The sequence below is a fragment of the Xiphophorus maculatus genome, chromosome 18 (assembly GCF_002775205.1).
Source record: "Xiphophorus maculatus strain JP 163 A chromosome 18, X_maculatus-5.0-male, whole genome shotgun sequence".
Classification (NCBI taxonomy): Eukaryota; Metazoa; Chordata; class Actinopteri; order Cyprinodontiformes; family Poeciliidae; genus Xiphophorus; species Xiphophorus maculatus.
The window spans coordinates 23,205,636-23,232,617 of record NC_036460.1 but is presented as its reverse complement, the minus strand read 5'-3'; the positions used below and the strand labels follow the sequence as shown (position 1 = coordinate 23,232,617).

Here is a 26,982-nt window from a genome sequence, read left to right as displayed (position 1 = left end):
GCAGCTAACTAATAATAATAAAAAAAATGCTACAAATGCATCAATTAATCAGCTAGAAATTGAAATCAAGAAAATGTTTTCTTAAAAGTCTGCAAAAGAAAAAAGGCACATTAAGAACAACAAAAAAGGAGTGGTGCATCTGTCGTTACGTCCCTGGTGAACCGACACATCTCACACGGCCTTAATGACAGCACAATAAATAGAAAAGTTAATTTACACATACAGACATGCAGAAAATGACAAATACTACCATGTCTCCAGGGGTCCTTCGGCTCCACTGCTCCAGAAACAATGTCGTCGTCTGAAGGAAATGTCACCCGTTTTCCACTCTGTTTGCGTTTCTCTTCCCCCTCCTCCACCAAGGGATACAGTCCCGCTTGATCAGCGGCAGACGCCTCGGTGCTGCACGTCTGGATTGCATTTGCCTGGCCTTCTGCTGTCCTGCCGGCTGGGACGTACTGAGGACTGGACTTGGAGTTCAAAGCGTTGTCTGAGATCGACGTGGCGTTCGCAGACTCGGCCTCCAGCACCCCGCTCTCGTCCAGACTCAGATCCACCCCGATGTCCATGTCCACGCCATCGTCCCCTGCCTCCACAACAGGTTGTGCAGAGTTGCTGTCCTTGTCCTCCTTCATGTTCACCTCCTCCTCCTCTATAACAATCTTGTGCTGCTCATCGTTAGATGAGATCAAGTCAGTGGGATTATCTACAGCAGGGGTGTCCTGGGCACAGCTCTTTTTATTTCCATTGACTTCATCAATTTCCAGTGTGTCTTGGTTGTCCTCCTCAGTTGTCTGGAGATTGTCAGTGAGCTGAGGCATCAGGTAGGTTTCAGAGGCCTCTGTGGGAACACTGGTTTGTTTCTCTAAGTCACTGTCTGTCATCAGTTCAGAAATACGAGGGGTGACCGCTTCTGTGTTGTTGGTAGTGTTATGATCATCGTCCACGTTGGCCTTTGTCTTGACATTACACAAATCTAGACACTGCTCTTCGAAATTCATGTTTACATTTCAGCTTGCAAACTGTTGCACACCGTATGGTCAGCAGGTAAGACAGTGACCACCTGGAACAGACAAGCTTCCCTCTCTAACTTTAAAGCTGACGAGTCCCGGTTTTTGGTCATTCAAGTGTGTGAGAAACATCCATCTTTCTATGCTTTTATTTTGTTTTCGATGTGAAAATAATATACTTCAACAAACAACCGTCAAATGTTGTCATAAGCCAACTAAATAAAGTGCAATTTTGTTGAAATGTCATTTAACAAGAAAACGCTACTGTTGCCTGCACTTGTTCATAAACCAAACTACAAAGCCTAACTATGAACGCACAGGTAAGCGCTAAATTTCTGGCAGTCCTCTTATTGCTTCGTTTAGGGGGCGAATAAAGTCTCCCTGCTAGTCAGCATATTACTGGCAGGAACAAACAGGGCCAGGCCAATCTACTAAAACGAACAGGTCGCTCAGGGAGCTTAAGGAGCCAAATCATCAACGTGAATTAAAGCGAGCTAACGCGCTGCTAGCTTGCTAAAGTTGTCCAACAATGACGCCCAGGCCCGAGTAAGGTAGCATGCCTGCTTCTTTACACCAACCCGACAGTTTCTCCAAGTTCATTCTTCCGTGACAAGAAGACGAAATATATTCCCTCCGCTCTGGATCTTGGTCTCACCCTCTGTCGTGGCGCAACTCTCCCTTCTCGCATCACAGCCCTCAGCCAGCGGCGGCGGAAAAAAACAGGCGTCACACTCCGAGCAATGAACATGCCTCGGTGGCTAAAGCTCAGCGCTCAGGAAACGCACCGGGACTACCGGTGCTTACGGTCGGAGGACTACGGCTACGATATTCCCACCATTTAGCTCTCGGCTGTATCTCCGGCACCGGGAGGAGTCAGCTGAGCCTGGGTTTTGTTTTTTTTTTTGTCCAACGTTCTCCTTCGCTAGCCTGTTGAAGTCCAACAACTGTTTGTTGTGCACTCGTCATACGTCAGCACGTAGCCGCACGTACGCAAGGTACGTTCAGCTTACGCACCGGTATGGCATGCAATCGTATCACATAATAGTGAATGCTCTACGAAGTTAAAAAACGTTTCAACTTTTGATACAATAAAAGTCAAACGCACAGTTGATATCAAAGTATCCAGACGTCATGCTTCTAGGAGAGTGCTATATTTCAGTACATGAAGGGCAAAAGAAAAAAGAAGAAAAGAAAGGAAGGAAGAAAGAAAGAAAGTTAGAAAGTTGTCATCCATAAAATTACTCAAGTCACAGTGAAAAGAGTAATTGTTAAAAAAAAGTACTCGAGTACCAACTGATTATAGCACTTGGCTGAATATTTAAACAATATGTAATAAGACAGAAAAATATAAGTTTGTGTGCAAATTCTGATATTTTAAAGACTAAACTAGTAAGAAAATAAAACACACAAATAACAAAATTACAAAATAAATTCAAAAAGGACAAAGTATCTGATTTGCAAATGTGTTACTTCAGCTTGAATTTGCTATTTTGTGATTATGGTATTGTTAGCATAAACTTTACAAAACAAATTCTTGCGATTGCTAGTGATAGGCTAAGGTAGTTCCAGTGTCAGTATATACTGTTTCCTTTTACCTTATCTCCAAAGAGCTCAACAGGTGGCAACTTTAGAACAATGAAGCTTGAGTAAAAACAACAAAACTCACTTGAACATAAAGTGTTGGTGTGTTTTTGAGTCTGGTGCATTGTTGGCTAAAATATCTTTGTTCTTCATTCAGCGTAATTACTTGCAGTGAGTAAAGTAGCCAGAACTTTTGCTAAAGAAAACATTGTATAACATTAATTCTCAAGTAAAAGTAAAAAGTACTTTTTTTTTTTCAAAAATATTACTGAACTAGTGAATACCCACCTCTGACAGAAAGTTTATCTGTATAACTTTACACAAGCACATGGCAAATTCAACGTTCTTCACAGGAAAATAAAGGACAAAAATGTAAGAAATACACTTTTAAAAAGAAACCCATTCAAAGAATAAATGTAAATTTTTAGCACTACATTAAAAAAAGAAACATTGAAGTACAAAAAAGGAGAGGTGTTTGGGTTGGTTATATGTTGCAGTGATCTTGCCTTATAAGATCACTGTGGCAAAACACCTGTTAAGTTTAATGACCTGCAAGGTTTGGTTTTCTCCTTCAAAATGAAAGATGACAATCTGACTTTAGAAATCTTCCAAGGAATATACACTTCGTTACCTAGATGAGGGGTGTACTGATGCAGCCAATTTTTTTATTTATTTATTCCAATTATTCAGTTAAAACGTTAATCAAACTAGTAGGCCTTCATATTACTTGGTACCCATGAAGTACAACTCAGTTGTAAAAAGGTTTGTGACCTCAGAAATAGATGAGTAAAATGTCCAGAATAGTGAGAAGCTTTGACATAAACAATGATATGTATGTAAAACCAACGGCAAACATGTTGATGCAGTGTGGCAATTAAATGTAGCATCATTTTATGGTGACACTTTTCTTAATCCAGTCTAGATTGTGTTGTTTCATTTCTATCAATTGCTTGCCAGAGTTTTTTCTGTTTTGTTTTGGTGCATCTAACAGTCCCTAGAAGACAGCGTCTCACACACACACACCTTACTAGGAAATTTCTTTCAACGCCTCACTAAAAGTTGCTTTCAGCAATGACTAAATCAGTCTTAAGCTAGGACTCCCCTGCATGTCCTTTTAGGCCAATATAGGACCTCTGAGGATATGGGCAAAGGTTTAGGTAATTTTGTCAGGGGGAAGTCCAGGTCCCAAGTCCTGCTGGAAAATGAAATGAGAGCGCAAAGTGCTAAAAATTACAAAGAGTGTTCAGATGGAGCACAGACACCAGCAAGAGTCGTGGCAGTTTAAAGCAGACTGTGGAAAGATCACATTGGACGACAAGCAGCCCCACTGTTCTTTACTTTGGGACACTGAGTGCCAAATGAAATGCACAATAGCCTTCCACCCAAATTTAACCACTGAGCAATCTGTTTTCTGTAGCTCAAACCCTGGCGCTCTGCAGTGCTTAATGCTGCAACTCCAGACCTCATAAGCAGTCTGTGCCCTAGTCAACTTTTCACAAGGTTAGCTGTAGCACCGTTCAACAGCCACAGCGCCTCCCATGTGTGGATGGTGTATGAACTGGAGCCAATCATGCCACAACACATCAAGAATCCTTCAAGTTTCTGAACACTAGGCACCTCACTGTGGCCTGGATTATATTAGAGCACGTATGCAACTAGTTTGAGTCATTTCCTAGTTAATATTTTGGACAGACCTCTTCAAAATGAAGTTTAATACAGGTTATGCTTTAATAAGGTCAAGTATAAAGTTTAAGAACATTACAAATTTGATCTGCCACAATTAAAATGTTTGAGAATCGACATCTTTGGCAGTTGCATCTTCCCTTGGACCTGTGGTCTTCTTTGGTAGGAGGGATGCATGAATGTTTGGCAACACCCCACCATCCAAGATGGTGACCCCTGCCAGTACAATTTTGAACTCTTCGTCGTGCTTCACAGCCAGCAAGATGTGCCGCGGCGAAATGCGACGCTTCTTGTTTTCACTGCTGGCGTTTCCAGCCAGCTCCAGGACTTCAGCGCAGAGATATTCCAGGACGGCTGCAAGGTACACAGCAGTGCCGACGCCAATCCTCACTGCGTAGTTGCCTTTTTTGAGCAGCCTATGAATGCGGCCGACTGGGAAAGTGAGTCCTGCTCTGGAGGAACGGGACACTGCAGATATAGGCTTGGATGCAGCTTTCTTTCCTCGGCCAGACATCGTCACGCTGGATTCAAAGAAACACACAACAAGGCTCAAAAATCAAAACACACCTCAAACTGTTTCTTGAACAACTTTAAAATCCTACTAAGTCATTCACTCATACCCAACTCACTCACCAGGAACACTTCCACAGGAGAGCCCGACTACAGACTGAACCCAGAAAGCAGCCTTAAATGACCCAGTTAATGAGTTGATTGTTGACACCTGAAGACATTGAGACACCTGTAAAAACCAATTGACTTAAAAAAATCTATTGAAACTGACAGAACCTGAATTCATGAAAGCTACACATTCTTGCCAATAGTGTGAACAGAAACCATATGTAACTCAGGTGGTGCTAATGAGATGCTGAGATGTTTCACATTTATGTTATTTGGTTTTTATACTTTCATTGTTTTTTAGTATTATCTGAAACTCAGGACATAAATTAAGGAAAACTGTGTTAGGCTGATTAGTTTTTGTTGTTGGCACAATAAAAACTAATGGGGTCACAGTTTAAGGAAAATATATTGGTGGAGCAGGCAGCACAGCTAAGTATGTGAGTTGTACCCAAGAAAAATGAACAAAATCTTCTCTGCCGGAGCCAAATAACCTTTGGTAGAGGCAGTTTGATGGTGTGAAATGGCATCTCCATCACTAGAAAACGAAATATTCTTATTATAAGAGAAAGTTTCAGACCAGAGTGATGTAATCCTGCTATTTTGCAGCCAGTGGCCAGCCCATTTAAGAACCAGATTTCACCCTGCAATATGTCATTGGCCCTTATAAGATAAGATAAGACAAGATAAATCTTTATTGTCATTGTCACAAGGACAACGAAATTCAAAGGGTGCCATCAGTCGGTGCACATGCCCAAACAAACAAAAAATAACTGTCTCACAATTCACACACAACGCAAGAATCAACAAACAACTGGCAAAAAAAAAAAAAAAAATAAGAACAGCCACATTCTCACATACATCATTTATGATGATTAATGGTTGTTTTTGATTGCATTTAGTTTTGTTATTGCTATCGGGTAGAAACTGCCTCTGAGATGGTTGGGTCTGGTTCTGGTTGCTCTGTATCTTCTGCCTGAAGGCAGCAGTGTGAACAGAGAATGTCCGGGGTGAGAAGTGTCCTTTGTGATGTGTTGTGCTTTTCTTAGACAGCGGTCGCTGTGCAGGTCCTCCAGTGAGGGGAGAGGGTAGCCAATGATTTTTTGGGCTGTATTCACAACCCTTTGGAGAGCTTTCCTTTGAGCCGTAGTGCTGCTGTTATACCATACGCAGATACAGTAAGTCAGTACTGGCCAACTCCAGAATTTGGGGATGGAGAGGATGGAAAGACGTCCTAGTAGTCCTGGCTTTGACCCCTGTGAACACTTGTTGCATCAGTTTTGGCTTGCTGTTGTTCCAGTGTGACCAACACAACCCCATGTAACAGCTGCAACTGGAGGCATGGAATGCCATCTTACTGCAATTAGTAGCAAGTTAATAAATTGTTAACTTGCCAATTGTATCTGCAAACTTCTATCATTGGTGACGTAAACAAACATCACAAAACAGCCTGTTGCAGAATAAGCTGTTTGGACCTGTTGACTTTTACATCTGTAATCAGGTAGCTTACAGATTGATGCAAATAAGAGAACCAACAGTAGATGGCAGCATTGAACCACACATATCTACCTGAGTCCTCTCTTTAATATTTTATTCTGTTACATTTGTCTTGCTTAGAGATTGATCACTTATAAATTTACACTCATTGATGTCATGAGCCTGGACTTTGGGTCTGCTGTGTCTGAGTATGTGATGTACTTACTGATCAGCTGTTTGCTGCAAAGATGAGTCATCTCCTGCTCAGCGTAGTACACAGATTAATTCAATAAATTTGACATTATGGAAAAGTTAATTTATTCTAGTAACACAATTCGCAAAGTGAAGCACATCATATAGATTAATTAAACACAGACTGTGATGTTTTAAGTCTTTTTTTATGTTAATAACGATGATTTTCAGCTTACAGCCAACAAAACCACGACATTTAAGATTAGAACATTGCATCACGCCAATAAAACATTTCACAACAGAAATATGAGCTTAATAAAAAGTATATTTAATACCTGCTTAAAGGCTGTTATTTTCAAAAGGTGTACATAATCTGGAAAAAAACCCTCATTGGAATTCATAAGTATTTGTTTATGGTTCCTCTAGTTACTGTTTTAAAATAATCCTCATATATAATCATATACTTCAATTTGAAGCTTCCTCAGATAATGTTTGTTTTAGTAGAGGTTCATATCAGTTTGACTTAATTAAAAAAGTTAATTCAACTCAGCAATGGTATCCAAAAAACAAATGAGTATTCCCCAGCTTGTTTTTGTCAGGCTAATGTTTATAGAACAGCTACAGTTTATTTATTTTAACTGAGAAGTTCATCACAGGAAATGTTGCCAAGTTGCTCCGCAACCCACTGCAACTCTGGGGGAGCTGCACAGACATACAGCTCAGGTGGAAGAACATAAGCAGGACAGCTTTTATTCTTGATTTTGATATATTTTAAGAAAACTATGCTGCACACTGACTAAATCCAAATAGAAAACCATTGTTAAAAGAAAGCTGTAAAAGATCCTTCTTTCAGCCACAAGCCATGTATGGGACAAATCAAAAATGGAAGAAGGTACTCTTATCAGATAAAATCAAATCTGAACTCTTTGGACTAAACCCCAAAATGAATAAGGTTCTAGGAGGAAGAAAACTGATGAAACACATCACCCTTAACACACAATCCCAACAGTAATCATGCAGCATCAGGCTATTAAAAAGGCATTTATTTAGCAGTGACAAGAAGGCTGGTCAGGGTAGATGGGAATATGGATCAATCTAAATACAGAATAATCCTGGAAGAAAGAAAGCTGCCATAGATTTGAGACTGGGACATCCCAGCTGAGCAGCAATGCTAAACATATAGCCAGATCAGCAATGGGAAGTTTTAGATCGAAGCACATTTATATGTTAGAAAGTCTAAAACTTAAACCACTCCAGGACATAAAAATGGAGGCTCGTAGATGCTCTCCTTCCACCCTGACCTCACCAAGTTTTTCAGTCATGGGGAAATTTGCCAAAACTATTTATCATCTTCTCTCCACTTCACAGTTATGCACTACATTGTGTTAATTTGTCCCACAAAACACATTGAAATGTCATTTGAAAATGTGAAGTAGAGCAAGTTAAAAAAGTAAATCAAGTTATTTTCCCAACTGTGCAACTGGGGTTCTTATTGAAGCAGATGCTTCATTTGTCTTCTGCGCCCAGTGGCCTGCAATAGAGAGACGGAGAGGAGAGAGCCTGAGACATTCTCAGTGTTTGCGTTCACTTTAAAGTATGGCAAGGAGCCAATCACAAAGCAGCAGGAAGACAAATTAAGCAAAGACCTTCCCAGCAGGTCGTCCTTGGACAGACTGAATGTGATTCTGTTTAACCTCTCAACATCCTCTTCACACGAGGAGGACGGGACGGGACTCACGAGCTGTTAGCTACCAGCGCACATCAGCCTGACTTTCAACTATGAAACGGATATTGCCAGCACACACATTGAACTGTTTCCTGACAGAATTTATTTGCACTCAGCTGAGGGACCAGACCTGTGAATTAGACTGCAAGCTGCAGTTTTTCATCGTGGCAGTTGCCATCGTTGAGGGAAACCATTTGTTTTCACACAGTTCTCCTGAGGATTTGTGTCTGGATAAAGCCTGAAGGCCTTCTTTATTTATTAGCAACAGTAGCTACTAACACTGAGGCCTACGTTCTGCTGCTGAGAGAAGACTGAAGATGAAAGCAAGAACAGAGGAGGACAAGAATCGAGCCAAAATTACCATTAAAGTCAGATACTGAAGGCAAAACCAGACACCACGGCTTCTAACTAAATCCCTTCGCTAAGGAAACAACCGAGCTAAAACAAGCACCACTTCATGACTGCTTTATTAAAATTGATTGCAGACGTCAAGTATTAGATATTTAGACTTGGTCAACCCAGCAGACTATTTCTCATCTCTGGATGTACTTTCTACGGACGTCTACAATGTAACAAGCTATTCCGCAAACTCAGTTTAGCTCCATCAAGGGTCAACAATTGCTTCAGTGAGTGCAGACTACTCCATATTACAGCCCGCCTTTGCAGATCTTTGAGTTACGACCAATTTTCTTGGGTAATATTACACAGAAAGTGACAACATCATGATGGAAATTGACTGTGGCTATTAACCTCTTTCAACAATGAATGACTCAGCCGCCTTTTAACACTCTTTTGTTCATAAAATATTAATTTACACCGATACCATTAACACATGAAGATTTAAAAGTATTAGAGGGAAGAATGTATCAGGTCCCTTTGGCAACTTGAAGTTAAAATAAAAGTTATGATAAGTGGACTGTGAATTAAACCTTTAATGGATTCATTTAGGTTTTGTTACTTACTAATAATGGCTGAAATTGCGGCACCAGACGTTGAGAGCAAGAGGAAGATTTGTAGAGATTCTGCAACAGTAGGAAAATTATTTGTGGCCTTGAATTTGTGTGACTGCATTTATTGTTCTTCTTGGAGATTTAAATTAGGGCCTGCAAGGTTTTAAATGCTGGGATTTCCTCATGCATTGTGTTCTTGGGAGGTTGTTTTTCTTTTCTTTTTACAAGAAACACTAAATTTTGAGGATTACTAACAAGTTTTTTTCCCACCAAAATTCAAGAGAAACAATCGAGTCACAGCTAACAGCGATCATGCCATGCAGAGCCTTGCAAAAGTTTCCATTCACTTTGAGTTTTTCACATTTTATTTGGTTACATCAATAAACTTCGCTGTAATTTATTTGGATTTTACAAGATAAGTCAACATAAAGAAGTGCATATTGTCAAGCAGGAAGTACGTTCAGATATTTATTTTAAAGAAAAGTTTGGCACAGATTTGTTTTAGTCTGATCAGGCCTCAGAGGTTTATTAGAGACAAGCAAACAAACAAAAGATCAGGGAAGACAGCAGAATACAAGATTCTTGTGTGTGTTGTATTTTAGTACACGGGGTCTGTCCTAGATGAATAAATTATATCTTAAATAAATATAACAAGAGGTAAAGTAACCTCCAACCTAACTTAGAAAACTTAAAGTAAACACAACTAACTGCAAAAGTTAGTGTAGAAATTGTTCAATTAACTTGTTGATCGAAGATTTTCAACAAGTTCTCTAAGTCTTTCTGATTGTTTATCAATGTAAAAAATAATACAAATTTGAAGTCCAAACAGCATTCCTACACAATTTCAATTAGAAAATTTCTGATTTTCCAGATTTTTACAAATTAGTTCCCAGGTAATGGTCTTGTCAAGGAACAAATATAACTTGCATGTTTCAATTTAATTCTTGGACCAACTTCAGATTTTTACAATCTGGCTTCCCCAGTAAACCCTTAAAATCTACAGTATTATTTAGAGATGACGAGCAGAGAAAGACACATCCAAAAATAAAGCAACTCACCAGCAAGGAGCATGCCACAAAGATATGAGCTTAAAGCTTCTGTGAAGAAAGGGTTTGTGGGGATGGATGGATTAGGTGTGAGGATAATGGGTCATCTGGGGAGATGGGGAGACTTGCTGGGGGGAGACTCAGGAAATGGATTTCCCAAGCCCACCCAGGACCCCCCCCCCCCCTGTGTGGAAACTGAACGAGGCGAGGAAACAGGGGCAAGAAAGAGGGTGATGGGACACAGAGGAGAAAGAAAGATGAGGTGAGAAGGGGTGAAGGGTCAAGGAAGGATGGGTGAACTGGGTATAAGCAGACTTCTGGGTGACTAGAGGTTTGGTGGAGGCGCGGCCACGCTCCTGCACCCAAACCTGACTTAACATTAACGTCCGAAATCTTTATTCACGATGCTTGATGGGAAACAAAATGTCAGCATTCAGACAGAGTCAGCAACTTTGATTTACGATTCAAGCCAACTACATGTTGAATTGGCTGACTTCATTACATTAATCCAAAGTGTTACATTAGTGGTTGTTATAGATGTGCCACAAAGCAGAGAGGATTGGTGTTATTCACATCACCTGTTAGTGGTCCTAGTGTTGTTACTTTTACACCCTCTTGTAGAAACAAACTATTGGGAAATATCGACTTGTATCTTGTCCCTGTTTATCCAGTGTTTACATTATATTTTCATCATCCTCAGGACTGAAGAAAGTTTTGATGGCTGCCACATATCCGCACCGGTTTAATAATTCAATACATTTAATGCAAATCACAAGACGGAATATGAGAGATGCACAATTAGTGCAGGACTTGACCTGGTTTTGACCAGGATCAGACATTCGGGGTTTTGCTAAAGAGAAACACAGTCCCCTCAGATCTTCTGCCACGTCATTTGAGGAAGGAGGAAGGATGGAGGGCAAAAGATTTTCCATCATCCACCCAAACACCCATCTGTCCATCCCACCTGTGCTTTACTCCCATTCCTCCCCTCTTTTAATCCCTCCATCTGTTTTTCGCTCTTTCCTTTCTCCCACATTTTTCCTTTTTCAGCCATAACTTGTTTTGGCGGGATGTCACTTTTTTTTTTTTTTTTCCATGTAATCCTCTTCCTGTCTAGATTTTCTCCTCCATGCACCCCTGGTACCTCATCACCCGACACATGCACACACACACACACACACAGCAAGAGGCATTTACACACTTCATTTCTTTAAATATTCATTTCCGTCTGTCTGTGAAGTGTTTAGTGGAGTTTCCTGTTCCCAGTCCTCCCACTTCCCTGAGAACCAGCATGTAGGAAGTGACATTTCTGGCCGTGGTTCCCTCCCGTTCCTCTAACTGGTCACATTCCCACCTGGTGGAGGAAGAAGATGGTAGGAGAGAGATCAAGGTTGCCATCGAGGTCACCGTCCATCCAACAACAGCTTCTCAATATATAATGACACTATAATCTTCTTTACCAGACAACCTATTATAACCCATAATGCCTGTTTAGTTTAGTCTTATTTTTTTTTTGACACCAACTATTGTCAGGTTTTTACTCAGAAAGTTACTAATATGCAGTGTCGATACTCACAGGACAATATTTTTACACAAAATCTTGCACAACTTTTAGTCATGTGAGAAAGTTTTGGTTGAAATAGAGCAGCACAAAGTTCTGCAGGACGATTACGTAGAATCACTTTATTTACAACAAGTCTTTCTCCGGTGTGTCTCTACCAGCTTTGCCCATCTACAGACTTTTGCTTATTCTTGTCTTCAAAATATTGTAAACTCAGTCAGATACAATGAAAATCTCAGTTGAATTTAGACATGGACTTTGACAGGACCATTTTTAACAAATCCAAACCACTCCATTGCAGTTCTGGTTGTATGTTTAGGGGTCTTGTCATGCTATAGGGTCATGTCTCCAACACATTCTTAGGTTTTTTGCAACCTGCAACAGGTTTTCTTACAGGATTGCATTGCAGTTATCTCCGCTGATCAACCCCAAAAAGATTCTCAGCATGATGCTGCCACTACCATGTGTCACCATGGAGTGAGTTTAGGTGTTTGAGGTGATGTGCAGTAGATATGTTTTATTCCAGCATGCATTTTCTTAAGGTCTTGGTAATAGATTATCTCTTTCAGTTGTCGTTTTTATTCAAGTTTCAGTTTGTATGCTCTTGTCGTGAAGCACTTTGGGATTTTGGATTGAATTTATTGTGGCTGTCAGTTTTAGCTGTCATCACACAAAGTGTTTTGTTGTGTCAGTAACATTTCTCGTGCCAAACTGCAACCTGGATCTCTTGCTTTGTTTCAACAAAGGCCTTTTTTCCTGCCATGTATATCTGCAGCTCCTTCAGATTTACCCCTGGCCTCTTTGCATGCTATACTGCATGGAAAGCAGTATAGCATGCTTTCCATGCAGTATAGCATGCTTTCCATGCTATACTGTCGCAACATGGTGACAGTTTTGTAGAAATGATGTTTTTCATAAAAATTACATCTTGAGGCTTTAAGTCAGTGGTCCCCAAACTACGGCCCGCGGGCCAGATGCGGCCCGCCTCCACATTTGGTCCGGCCCCCTGAACAATACCAGAGTATTTTCATATATGTGCATTTTTATTTGATAAGTTGGACTTTTGCAATAAAATGTTCCTTAATAATGAACTTTATTTATTATTAACTATTAGTTAGTAACTATTTTATACATGCATATAATTGACCCTAACCCTTTTTTTATGTGGAGAACCCAGTGTTATTTGGTTATTATTTATTTCATAAATAGTGTTATTTCCTGACTTTTGTTCTCTGAAGAATCCAGAAAAGGTTATTTGATTGTGCTTTCTGAAAAACAATACATTTTTATGTTTAGCACTCTTACAATCGTCACACTTTTTCTGTTACAAACTGACCCCGGCCCCCCATCAGAGAAGGGACAAGTTATGTGGCCCTCACAGGAGAAAGTTTGGGGACCCCTGCTTTAAGTAGTACACTGTAAAGTAAAATAAAAACGTTCATGTTGGGGTTTTTTAAATATAATTTTAGACTCCCTTCGTATTCTTGCCCTCTCTTCTGTTGTCTATGTTGACATAATGGATGCACTCACCCTTCCTCCTGCTCTTGTTGCCATTGTTGGTGATTTAATGGAGTCAACCCTCCCAGCCTCGAGTTCCTGAACAGCTTCCTAAATAAATGAATTCAAATGGACTGTGAGGGATGTTTATAAGACATGTTTTTAGTGTTTCCATCCTGTTACCAAACCACAATCAGAACGTCTCCTGCTCTCCGTCTCCCCCTCCAACTAAAACATAATACTACTTCATGATAAGTAAAAAATATTGAAGTGATTCTCACCGAACTTCGTTGCCAGCCATCTTCAAAACACATATAATGCAGACACCTGCTAGAGCGCTCACTACTACAACAGACTCTGCCGATGTCCCGTAAGCGTTGGGATGGAAACGCTCCATGGCCTCTTGGCTGGCTTCTTTCCGCTTCCTTCCTCGCTAGCTGGTGTTGCAATCTGCCAAATGTGAGGTGCACAGTATCCCCACACACTCATGTGAGTTCACGCACACCTGATGTTGAATCAGATCTGGTTTTTGGGAATTTTTATGACCACGTGGCAGATTGTTTTTATTTAAAGAAAGCATGGCTTCCAGTTAGCCACTGATCTCGGTTTGACAGGGCGGGGGGCAGGGGGGATTTTGTCTCTAAACGCTGGATTTTAAATCAGAAGGAAGTTTGTACTATAGTAGCACCAGAGGAAGAGAGAGATATTAATAGCAGACAGAGGAAATACACCTGGGAAAGTAATAAAAAGATCTATTTAACCCAGCAGGTGATATTTTACATTATCTTAGGCTATGTTTTTCCCCCTCCTTTCTTATAATTAAAGTGAGCCGGTAAATGTAGCGGTAAATTTTAGATAATCTCTCAAATTTTCAGGCAAAGATGACCCTTTTTAAAGTGATGGTTTCTTTTTTGTAAGATAAAAAAAAAAAAAAACACTTTCCAAACCAATCTGTTATTAGTTTTAGGGAGCAATTACATTTTTACATAATAAGTGATTGTGCCTCCCTAGATGGAAACAACAAGCCTCTCAGACAACTGGCAGGGAGTTTTTCTTACATCTCTTTGGACATTTTTTTGTTGTACTCTGTTTTGAAGAATTACATTACCAGAAAATGGAAAAATCTAAGTGCACCTTGGATTTAGGGTCACAATCTATGATCACATGTGTCAAACTCCAGTCCTCAAGGCCCACTGTCCTGCAACTTTTAGATGTGCCTCTGCTGCACCACCTGAATAGAATAATTAGGTCATTAGAAAGGCTGGGAGAACTGATCTACACAAGGAGGAGGTAATTAAGCCATTTCATTTCAGTGTTTTGTACCTGTGGCACATCTAAAAACTGCAGGACACTGAATTTGTCAAACTGAGTTTGGCACCCCTGGTCTAAGTTGACCAGACACTCCTCTTCAGGATTTTCAGGTGAAAAGTTAAATTTGAGTTTCGTCCACTTAGTGCAAGTCATTCTGGACCAGCAACAGCAGAGCAGCACCAGACCATCACACCACCACCACCACCATGTTTCCCCTGTGATGTTTTTCTGAAATGCTGTGTTAGTCTGGAGCCTGATGAATGCCTTCCAAAACGTTAGCTCACTAAATATTTTCCCAAAAGTCTTACCGGGATGTTTTTAGGGAAACGTGAGATGGGTCGTTGTATTCTTTTTAATCATTAGCGGTTTTGGCTTCTCTCGTGGATATTTGCCCAGTTTCTTTCTTATGATTGAGTCATGAACACTGACCCTAACTAAGGCCTGCAGGGCTTTAGATGTTGTTCTGGATGCCTTTCTCTTGTCTGACTTCCCCTTGGAGAAAATTTGTTAGGCTGACCACTGAAGGTTCACCACCATTATATGTTTCTTCCATTTGTGGAGAAAGGAGCTCATTGTGGTTCATTGGAATCCCAAAGCTTAACAAATGGTTTTGTAACCCCTTACAGACTGAAAGGCGACTTTGTTTCTAACGTGTTCTTCAGCTCGTTTACATAAAAGCTTAATGTGGTGCTTTTTGAAATAGTTTTTTCTTTTGGACCCTATTTCATGTTGTCAGACTGGCTTTTTTGCAGCTATGTCTTGTTTCAGGCGGCAATCAGGTCCTGCAATGGCTGACAAGATGGAACCAGATGTTGTTCAGCGTTAATTCACCATTCAACAACAGATGAAGTAACTTCTCACAATGGTGATTCTTTTGCCTCAAGAAAAAGAAATAACTTAATAACTGGTTCATTATTTCCTTGATTAAACTTTGGAGCAACAATCTAAAACTTCCAAAGCAAGAACAAAAGCAATACGTAACGGGACATCAAACGCACATTACAAAAACAAGCAAAAGCTTAGCGTACACCTTTCTGATCCAGTAAAGAACCACTTAAACATTTGTGTGGGTGAAACTTTTAGCAGTTATTCAGAAATAAATGAAGTTAAAATTTGTGGCAGTGGGCTGGCATTCCTCCGGCCCCTCAAGAGCTTCAGCTCATCTCCTCATTTGTCATCAGAGAAAATAACTGCTTCCCCAGCAGCCCACCAGTGAAGATTAGAGGGTATATATATCTATATATCAGTCTATCTATCGCTTTGTCTCGATGCTGTTCCCGCCCTTCCTCCCTTTGGAGTTACAGCTGACACTGCTGGATGCCGCTTCACTGTAACAGTGGAGTGGAGGAAACATTCTTCCTCCAGCCGTGGTCAATGTTTCCTTCCCACAGGGTGCACAATGTAATGAGAACAGACTTTGGAGACGGGGCATTCCTTTGTTGCAGGGACTGATCATCAGAACAACAGTCAAAAGGTGGAACAGAAATCACTGGATCATAAAACAGAAGAAACAGAAGAGGTGTAACTTTTTGACTTATTCAATGTGTTGTGAAAAACTAACACTTCCCTGACCTTGTAACAGTGGAGGCATCATCATGATGTGGGTCTGCTTTGGGTAAAGGAAGCTGTTCAAAGAGCTAAAATCAAATAGCTAACGCCAAAATTATCCACCTGCTAGAATCTGCGGCATGAATCACAAATGCTCTCCACCCAGTCTGACTGAGCTGGAGCTACTAGCAAAGACTAGTGGGAAAATTTTCAGTCTCCAGATTTGCAAGGCTGATGTAGACATGTGGTAAAAGCATATCTACATATCTTTTTCCTTCCTCCTACAAATTTCCCTTAATTTGTTGGACTCGTATCACACAAAATTCCAGAAAAATACACAAAAGTTTGTATCTGTAATGTGACAAAAAAAAAGTGTGGATATGTTTGCAAAGCTTTTTATGGTATTTTTTAAAGTGACCCTGCAGCGCCGCTCTTTCCCACGACATCCATCTCCTCCCTAGCGTATTCTCCATCTTAACCACTGTCCTTGTGCAATCAGACACAGTTCTTGGATTTTATTCTGTCTGTTTGCATAATCAGGACTTTGCTTCCAAGAGGATCTTAATGCAACAGTTCAGGCTGTTTTATTGGACATTGTTCTGCATGACTTTGGGAACAATATTTTCACACTTGTCCATCACATCAAATAAAAATATAACTGCAATCCAGAGCCATTTTACCGAGGAAACATCGATTTATCGAAATGGTGATTGTCACAAATGTGAAGCTTTAAAAAAATAAGCAGCTTTTTTTTTTTACACTCCATCAAAGAATGAAGCTCAGAGGACGCAACATGTATGTATTCGTCCACTTACGTTGTTTTCCTTTAATGCTGCTTTTATAAACAAAGTCATCTTCAATTAAATTGTGTTTTTTGCTAAATCAAAAATATTCTTTTATGTCAAAGTGAAAGCCAATATTGAAGAAAACTCGTATGAAAACTTGTGTGAAATTTGCCCAAAGGCCTGACAAAGACTTAAACTCTTTAAAAGTAGAGACAGTCATTAAATTAAGTGAGCTTGTTTGGTCTTAATAAGAGAATTTAGTTTTCCGGACATTAGACTAAAAGCTAACACATTTTTTTTAACCCCTCCAGGGAGTCTTTTGTGGGCTCTAGTGTCCCTTATATGACAGTAGACTGATAGGAAACGGGGAAAGACGGCAAATGTCATCGGGTCCGGGAGTTGAACCCGCGACGGCCGCGTCAAGGACTGAAGGCCTCCAAATACGGGTCGCGCTAACCACTACGCCACCACGGCACGCCCAAGCTAACACATTTTAACACCACACTGTGAAGCATGGTAGTGGCAGTATCATGCTCTTGGGATTCTGAAAACCTTCTAAACATGGAGCAGAACACAACTGCAGAAAAATGCTACTAAAAAATAACAAAGTTGAGTTACAATTTTTAATGATTGGAGCTCCTGCATTGTCATGGCAACATTCTAAATACTATGTCCCTATATAAAATACAAAAAGAACAGCCTAACGACCGAAAAAGCCCAGAGAAATGAAAAATAATGTATAAGGCCAACGGATGAAAAGAGAGGTGGAGGAATAACTGTAAAACCTGGCTATGATCTGGAGGGGGAAGAAGTAGTTTGAGCCAGACGAGTCCACAGATGTTTTAAAGTGCTAATCTAATCTTTATGCCAGGCCTTTCCCTCTCCTCAGCCTTCCCGTTCCTCCTCAGTTTTGCTTGAGGGAGGCTGGAAAGACTCCAGTTTATGTTAATGCATCTCAGGAGCATCATGTACCGCCGCTGCTCAGTGACAGGGCCTATTTATTCATATGCCTGTTATCAGCCCTGTTTTCAGATTCAGACACATGTGGAATTGCAATGAAGGAATCTGGACCTAAGAAAGAGCGACAATGAAAAGTAATCTTACGCGGCGATACCGATAGAAAGGGAGAGAGGGAAGCTGAAGAAGATTGGATTACCTTTTTTTTTTTTTTTTTTTTTACATATTGTCACTTTTGATAATTTGTTGAAGTCTGTAATTGTCCTCTGTTTTATTTTGACATTTTATGGCTTCTCGTAACATTCTCCAAAAATGATATTGTTGTGCATGTAGCGTATTGGCAGCGATGTTTCAGTGGTCGGACCCAGGCCTGATTAATGCAAAACCTGTACAATAAACATAACCTGTATCACAACACAGGGTCAAAGGTCACAAAAAAACAACTCATCATCCTGCCTCGATCCAAAGCAGGGGTCTCAAACTCCAGTCCTCGAGGGCCGCTGTCCTGCAGTTTATAGATGTGTCACAGGTACAAAACACTGGAATGAAATGGCTTAATTACCTCCTCCTTGTGTAGATCAGTTCTCCAGAGCCTTAATGACCTACTTATTCTGTTCAGGTGGTGCAGCAGAGGCACATCTAAAAGTTGCAGGACAGCGGCCCTTGAGGACTGGAGTTTAGCAGTCAGGAAACAGTCACACTCCAAAAACTCACCAAGGACAGTTGATTGATTGCTCCTAATGGTTCCAGAATGGAATGGGTTGTTTGTGGATAACAATTTTTTAAACCTTAATAAACAAGTTCACAATTCATTTTTTTCGTTTATTTGGCTATCTGAAGCATTTCAGAGGCACTAAAAGCAGCTTTATGTAATTTCCTCCACTTTTCATCTTCTTCCCAGGTTTCTCATTTTGCTTTTCCTGCCTTCGTTCCCCCTGAGAGCACAAAGGTCTTTTCAAAAATGCTAAAGCTTCCTTCAGATTCAGCCGACGAGCCGAAGTCGATCTCTCACCACAGAATTAAACAGAAAGCACAATCCTGAAACTTAAAGTTTTTCCTGCCGACGTTTCTGATGTGGAAAATGAGACGAAGCTTTCCTGATCCACAAAACTGGATAGCCAAAGACTAGAAGTACGAATTGATAGATTAGAGGAAACAATGCGCTTATATAAATTCCCCCCCACCAACACAGTGAGAGTTGTTAACCACTACCACATGGTTTTAATTTACTTTCAAAATATTTTCATTTATTTTTGTTCAAAAGAAAGTGAATGTCCATGACTTCCACTTGAGCATGATGTCCGATCGAACTGTTATGCTGGCGTCTGCAACCTGCAGCTCCGGAGCAGCATGTGGCTCTTTAGGCCCTCAGTAACTTTGGCCAAGATTGCTAAAGACGTGAACAATATTTTAAAATGAAAAGGCAAACACAAAAATGCTAGATGTGCAATTCTTGACATTTCTAAACAGAATGACAGAAATATTTTGAGGAATATTCATATTTATGAAGTCAGTGTTTTTGACAAACTAAATGTTTTTGTGACGCTATAAAAACCAAATGTCCCACTGAGTAAATGCGGCAAACCTTAAAAATAAAGTTTTCAGAGAAGACACCGAGATTGTTATGCTTTTAAGTAATTAGTGTGCAAATTTTATGCTGCAAGTTTGTGGTAGAGGTGGAGTTGGGCGCAAATTCACATCTGCACACCGACAACATCAACACTCAAAACAATCAGGAGAGATCTGACGTATTATCATCACCATCATAATTACCTTTAAGACCCAGCTGACCACCATTAAAGTCATTTTCTGTCTTCCAGAGACATCCTGTGGTCTGTAAATTGTTTAAGCTTGTTTCTGGCCTGTTCGTCGCATCACAAACACGACGAGACGTAACATGGCCTCTGCTCTACAGGCTCCAGACGCTCGCCTGCTGTCAGTCCTTCCAGTTTTCAGACACGCAGGCCTTTCGTTGCACAAGTAAACCTCAATGAGTTTACTCCACAAACTCAAAAACAAAACATTAAAAAATATGGTTCTGACTCTTTATTTGGACTTCCTGCACTGTTTTGGGTCTCTTTTCATTGTCGGCGTGCCTGGAAACATCTGCAGAAAAGAGACATTTTTGAACGTAAACAGCTGTCAACCAGCTTTTCTTTCTCCTATGGTCATCTCTGTTTCCAGTTTTTGCACGGCTCTCTCTCTCTCTCTTTTTTTAAATTCATCTTTTCTGTTTACCCACAGCCACATGTGCAGCTGCTGTTTTGGTGATATTCTGTTGACTTCGCTTCAACAGATGAGCATCACGGATAGAGATGCAGATGTTTCGACCTCGCAGTGCTGCTGCTTGCTGCTGACCTGAGACATACGACTCAGAAACAACGAGCTGTCATTTTTGTAAGCTACAGAAATTAAAGAGTAAATCCAACTAATTGAAACACTCAGTTGGCCTAAATCTAGTATTTTTGTTGATCTTGAAGCAGCAGTGCACATGTCGCGATTAGGTCATTAAACGGCGTGCACTCTTAGTGATAAATATGAAATAAAATTTTATGTTTCTCGTTTCAAGGGAACATTTAGAGTGAAATGCATTTGGGATCCTGGAAGACCCTTGACTCTAAATATCTGCCTCCCTGTTCAGCAGTTAAACCTGGGAACACATCCCTCATCTCAGGTTCAGCAATATATTTCCTCTAAACTTACACCTTAGCCGAAGTAAATCAGAGTCTATTATGCTGAACGCAACAAAACCAGAAAGGAAGCGAAGGAATTATGGCAATTTGAGCAACTCAAATCTGTTTTGATTGTAAAACACCTGTGCAAACATTGTTTTTCATTCTGAAGCCGCATTAGAAAGGAAAGAGGCGCTCTGGAAGAAAAGCAGGGACTGAACGCACAAAAGGAAGGTCGGGGAAAAAGTTGATGTGTTTGTTTAGAAGAGTGTTTAAACTAGAATCAGGTTTGATTAAGACGGTATCTGGTGCACAGATTGTCAGAAATATCTGGCGAAGCTGAATTGAGGAAACCAGCTGGTCCTTACGCAACCTCTGCCTTGCTACATTAAACACACATGCACTCAAAGAAACTCAGCATCCCTCCTTGACTTACTTCAGGGGTCAGCGTTCTGGCTCTGGAGTCGCCTGTTTCATGGCCGACATCCCCTGTGCGGCACCTGCCTTACTCCGTGACCCCCAGGATCGATTTTTTACGCTGATTCAGACCGTCTTTGAAACCCAAAACCTTTGCTATCTGTTTTATATGTTTCCACCACGAACCACCAACAAAGTTTCAGCACACAACTGGTAGATCCATTCACATCTGCTGCAGAGATTTGGGACACCATCAGTTTATCGTGTGACACACTATATGTATCAAACTGCAGTTTAGTGTACTTTGGGGGTTAGTATGATTGAAACCTCTTTCTGATGTCCAAGCAGGAAAGGTTCACACCCATTAGCAGTCATGACCTTGGTTGTGTATGTGATGCCATGGATCTTCTGCTGCTGGTACTCTAGACACATCTTTTCTTTTTTTTCTGTAGCATAAAACAAATCTTAAATCTCTTTGCCAAAATCGCAGACGTCTACGAGTAAAAAGTATTTTTCTAAAGTATTATGTAATGAAATTTTGGAAAGTCAAGGACTTTTTTTAAAATTTGTTTTCTAAACCTTCAATATATGGACTGAAAGTATTCATACTGAAATGTAACACATCCATGAAACATTTAACTTTTATCACTATTTTGTTGTGGAGGTACAGGAGGAGACTGGTGCAGCTCACTCCTTTTGTCTGGCTGACACCGATTTTTAATTTACATTAAAGTAAGGCCTGCTGACTTAATAGTCTGCTGGTTCACATTATTATCACATTCATAAAAATGCAAACTCAAGGGAAAAGCCGAGTTTAACCAAAAATACAGAAAGGAAAATGCAGACGAAATACTTTGTTCTCATCTACCTTCCTTTCTCAGTTGTAGCTACAGAGAGTTTATGACAGTAGAGACTTCTCACACGTCACTCTGCTTTATTCATGTTCTCCATCCTGCTTTGTTCCAGCGTCACTCGAGTTGCTGCCTCGAATAACTAAGAACCACACTTCACTTCCACGCATATATGTTTTGAATGTGAACTGGTTGAAAACCTTTATGGATCAGAAGAACTGGAAGTTTCCAGCATATATGCATCGAACTGAAAAAACCCCCCAAAAAAACAAAACTGTTATGTTTTCTTTAGTATTTTGTAGTTTTTCACCTCCTCATCACTCATCCGTCAGCGCTGATCAAGCTAACCCTAAGCGCTTCATTTTCCACCACTGGCATCATTTCCCAGCAGCTTTAGTAACTTTTGTGTCAGTCCGCTTTGGAAGCAGATCATCAGTCGACTGGAGACAGGGAAAACCACCCGGCTGGCTCCGCCAGAGTTTCCCTTCATGTCTGACCACGTGGGTGGGAAGGCTGGCAGTGGAGCTTCATCAACTCTGTCAGCCTTTGTTTCTGTGAACGAGGAAGCAGCTCGCAGACCTGAATGACACAGCACATGTTAGATAGTGACTGGCAGAAAGTACTAAAAATATCTGCCTTTCCAAAGTCCAACTGCAGCACAGGCTTTCTTCACAGCCTCTCTGTTTGCTCATCATTCTTTCCGGACATGTTTCCATTATAAAGAGAAAGATAGTTATTTATGGAGCCTATGAATTTCTTGCAGTTATTGCAGTCTTGCTAATTTTAGCAAAGAGTTGAGTGACTAAAGACACGTGTCAAACTGAAGGCTCGAGGGCCAAATCGGGTACGCCACAACTATTTCCTCTAGACTCTGAAGGGACACAGAAATATAACTTTAAGAGAACAAATATTATTTTACAAGTCAAATCTGTATTTATTTGTGCAGTAACACGTTCAATACTTAATTTTAATCAAATGTGGAGAAACCTGTAACATTTGAACAGTTTTTTTTAGGTTGTTTAATCAGTTCATTCGGACACAGCCGGCCCTGTGAGAACTTTCGTGATCTTAATGTGACCCAAAATAAGAACTGGTTTGAGACCAATTACTGAAGATGATCAGGTTTCATAAAAAATCCTGAACACACGTTCTGCTGATAATCAAAATTATGCAAGCTTACTGAACTACATTTCAAGACACACCTTGACCTCAATTACTCCTATACTTTACATACGTCTGCAGCAATTTCAGCTTTCCTGTGTTGGTGAAACTGTCATCAGTATTTGTGTTTGTTTGTCAGCAGCATCAGATTGCAGGTGAGGGGTTTTCTGCAATAACCGAGTATCTCTAATGTATATTTATCCCAGCTCCATGGTAGTGAGTGCATTAAAAAAGCAAACAAGCAAACAAACACAGCCACACAAAGGAAAGTTTTGCTGTCTTTTATTAATGCCAAAGCCCAGAAGGCTGAAGTTGTTTGTTTTAATCAGTTTTGCTACGTCAAAATTATATTACACTGAGTCACTGCTTGCATTTTTCTTTCTTCTCCTTCTTTTTTTTGTACCCCTCCAGGGGGTCTTTTGTGGGCTATAGTGTCCCTTATATGAAAGTAGGCTGACAGGAAAGGGGGAAGTAAAGGGGTTAAGACATGCGGCAAATATCGCCGGTCCGGGAGTCGTGGGTCGTGCTATTCCCTACGCCACCACGGCACGCCCCTTTCTTCTCCTTCTTAAACCTAATTTCTCAATAAAATTCCACATCACAAATACTCTTTGTTTTTGAACTGCAGCAGCCTGAACCTCCTGCCTAGATGTACAATTTGGATGTGTGTGCGCTTCCCCCCACCAGGAAGTGCTGTGCCTACATAATTTTACATGCCAGGCTACCAGAACCTGCCAAAGTTTTCCAGATATTCTTTATTTGCAATGCAGAGTGATGACTGTTAATTTCACCTGGAAAGGTGAGATCACTGATGAGGCGTTCAAAAGTAGCAAAACATTTTGCTCATAGTGTCCTTAAGGTACTATAATGACCAAGCTGGTGTCTTTGGTGCACACCTCATCGATTACCTGTCACCGCGGCAGCCAGCTTCTCCATGCAGTTGCTACCATAACAACGATGCTTTATCAAGGTGCTGTACAGTCGGGGAAATTTCACACCGTATCACACGTACCGGAGAACGCACTGTGGATGTCACAAAGTCAAATAGTTGTATTTTAATCTCATGATAAATAGGTGTAATTTTGGGGGTTTTAAAATACACTTTGCTAACTTTCTTCATGAGGACAAATTAGCTGTTTGACACAACAGCTTGCGATAAGCTGAAAAAAATAGAAGAAGAAGAAATGACGGACAACTAAAACTGTTTCAGGAACATAAAGTTCAGTGGGATAAAAGACTTAATGAGAAGTAAATTGAAAAGCGGGTAAAGATGAGTCAGGCTCGGTTGAAAAGGGATGGGCTGAGAAAAGAAAAGGAAAACTGAGCCGGGACCACAGACTAAAATTGTCAGAGGATCTATTTAAACAATAAGTGAACAAAGATGTGTTACAGTGCATGAGGAGAAATGTTGTGGCAGTAAACCAAAGCCTCATCTGCTAAAAGTGTTTTGTAGCTGAGTGGACATATACTATCTGTGAGGATATCATATGACTTATCTCAAGCTTTTTGTCCTCCCATTTCTCTCCCTCCACTCGCACACTGACTATGTCTTTCTATCTTTGCATTGGCTTGCTTTCATTTTTCATTCATTTCTATAGCCTAACCCTGATCCTTACCCTAAACCTAACCCTTACCAGTTCATACCTAACACTAAACGTATCCTGAGCTCTACTTACACCTTAGTCCTAAACCTAATCCCTAACTCAAAAACAGCACTTCTTCTTTTGGGACTCAACAAGGAGTAGTCGGTCCCCAAAATGTAGCATGTGTTAGGAAAATTGTCCATGCAATGTATCAAATACAAGAAACACACAGTCGCAGTGCAAAAGAGGCAGGTGAAATATGCAGGAGGGAAGTTTAGATAGTTCCAGTTGTACGCTCTGGGCAGTTAAAGCGCAGCAGCATATTGTTGAAGACTATATGTGAAACTTCCAGCATTCTGCAGGGTTGTAAAAGCATCTGGGTCCTTTACAGCCCTCGGTATGGGAACTGCCTGCGTGTTTTTATTACACTCATTTTCATGCCTAAGCAGATATGGGCAGCAAACTGCAGGTGTAAATGTGTCGTCATTAAGATAACCACAGACAGTTATGATAGGAAAGAAGCAGGAACAGATCACAACTGAAGATCAAGAACTAGTGAACTAAAATACAAAACTAAAACCATGTCATGGATATCAGATGTTAATAGTTCATAGGCTAAAGTAGAAAATTAAAAATGTTTTAGATGTAACTATTCACATGAGGAAAGTCCTTTGGTCCACTTGTTTGGACCGGACCAAAAGTGGAGTTCGTTTGGAAGTGGATCAGCTCAAAAAGTGAGTTCCAGTCAGGGCTTGTTTGGTCCGCACCAGAGTGTGTTCACACCTGCACAAAATGTCTGGAATAATGGGGGAACAAACTGGTGTTTGTTCTGAAGTGGGCCAAATATGTCAGGTATAAATGCATAATTTAGGATGTTTATCTATAAAGTAACATATTTGTTTTACCCATGACTTCATCTTTGTTCCTGCTTAAACAATAATTTAAGGAGAATTGCAACATGCTATTCACTCCTATTAAAAATAATTTTGATACCATTAAGTTAAAAAAAAGATTCAGTCCAATTGTGGCACCTCATCAGTTCTGGGGCTGACACTGATGGTCTTTGTTGCTGCAGTGGACATTTTTGCTAATTTTGCTCTGGATGCTTTGCTTTCAACCAGATATTTCAATAGTAAATGTTCACTGGTCGCCTCAGGAATTAGATAAACAAAGATTTCATGTATCAGTAGCTGTATTTGGCAGATTCACAGGTGGGACCTCGATGAAGCTCACTGTAAATTGACAATCTGCCTACAGGGAAAGCAGTCCTGCTGCTCAGGATGACCTTTGACTCTTTGTTCCCTGTCGTCCGTCGTGTTTTCTTTGGTCCTCCTATTTTTGTTAACATTACACCATATCGTTCTAAAACATTTTGACTCCTACACAGCAATTGATCCTGCACTTAATATTTGCAACATGCAATTACAAAGTCAAATCTTTTTTGTTAAGTCATCTTTGACATATAAGGCATTTTCATAACAACTAGAGATAACTTAGTTACTTGATTACACTATAAAACAGCACCCTGTGCCTGGAGAACGCATGCTATCCACCCCTTTGGATTCCTGGCCGCCTGTTTGCTCTCCAAGCTACTGCCTTGTGGAAAACTTTTCTCCTGATTTTTCTTCTGTTCACAACAAATATAACTATAGGTTCACATTTATTATTGTTCATTGGCTATCTCTACTTTCATATTTGGTGTTAAGCAATGATGTTCCTTGTGTAACATCATTGAATGGCTTCAGCAGGAGGATATCTAAACTTCTCTCCAAAACCCTCAGCTGTTACAGTATCAGAATGTGAAGCTGCATTTTAAATCAAAGACTTTGGATCTTTTACTATAAAGTACAGACCAAAAGTTTGGACACACCTTCTAATTCAATGGGTTTTCTTTATTTTCATGACTATTTATAAGGCAAGAAATCCCACTTATTAACCTGACAGGGCAGGTTGACCTATGAAGTGAAAACCATTTCAGGTGACGACCTCTTGAAGCTCATCAAGAAAATGCAGAGTGCGTGCAAAGCAGTAATCACAGCAAAAGGTTGCTACTTTGAAGAAACTAGAATATAAGGGGTATTTTCAGCTGTTTTACACTTTTTTGTTTAGTGCATATTTCCACATGTGTTATTCATAGTTTTGATGCCTTCAGTGTGAATCTACAAGGTCAATAGTCATGAAAATAAAGGAAACTCATTGAATTAAAAGGTGTGTCCAAACTTTTGGTCTGTGCTGTATATTTACGTTATCTTTTTTTCCATCTGAACGAGACACATAGCCTATTCCTGGCCAACGACGACAACAAAAACAGCTGCAAAGAAAGGACAAACGGTCGATGCAAAAGAAAAGTCACTTGACAG

The 26,982-nt window shown here is 40.3% G+C and overlaps 2 protein-coding genes across 2 annotated transcripts in view; both read right to left on the bottom strand.

Moving 5' to 3' along the window:
• The window catches only part of ppp1r37 (protein phosphatase 1 regulatory subunit 37), a 42,365-nt gene extending 40,397 nt beyond the window's left edge, over positions 1-1,968 (bottom strand). The window contains exon 1 of the mRNA XM_014470669.2: positions 251-1,968. Within this exon, the coding sequence (XP_014326155.1) occupies positions 251-1,001 (751 nt within the window). The 5' untranslated portion in view covers positions 1,002-1,968. The remainder of the gene's footprint in view (positions 1-250) is intronic.
• Positions 1,969-4,286: 2,318 nt separating this feature from the next.
• On the bottom strand, positions 4,287-4,932 carry LOC102222618 (late histone H2A.2.2-like). The gene is made up of 2 exons (XM_005804126.2): positions 4,908-4,932; positions 4,287-4,795 (listed from the first exon to the last, which is right to left on the bottom strand). Exon 2 carries the CDS (start codon positions 4,786-4,788, stop codon positions 4,372-4,374), a length of 417 nt encoding a protein of 138 aa, XP_005804183.1. The 5' UTR covers positions 4,789-4,795; positions 4,908-4,932; the 3' UTR covers positions 4,287-4,371.
• Positions 4,933-26,982: the final 22,050 nt, after the last annotated feature.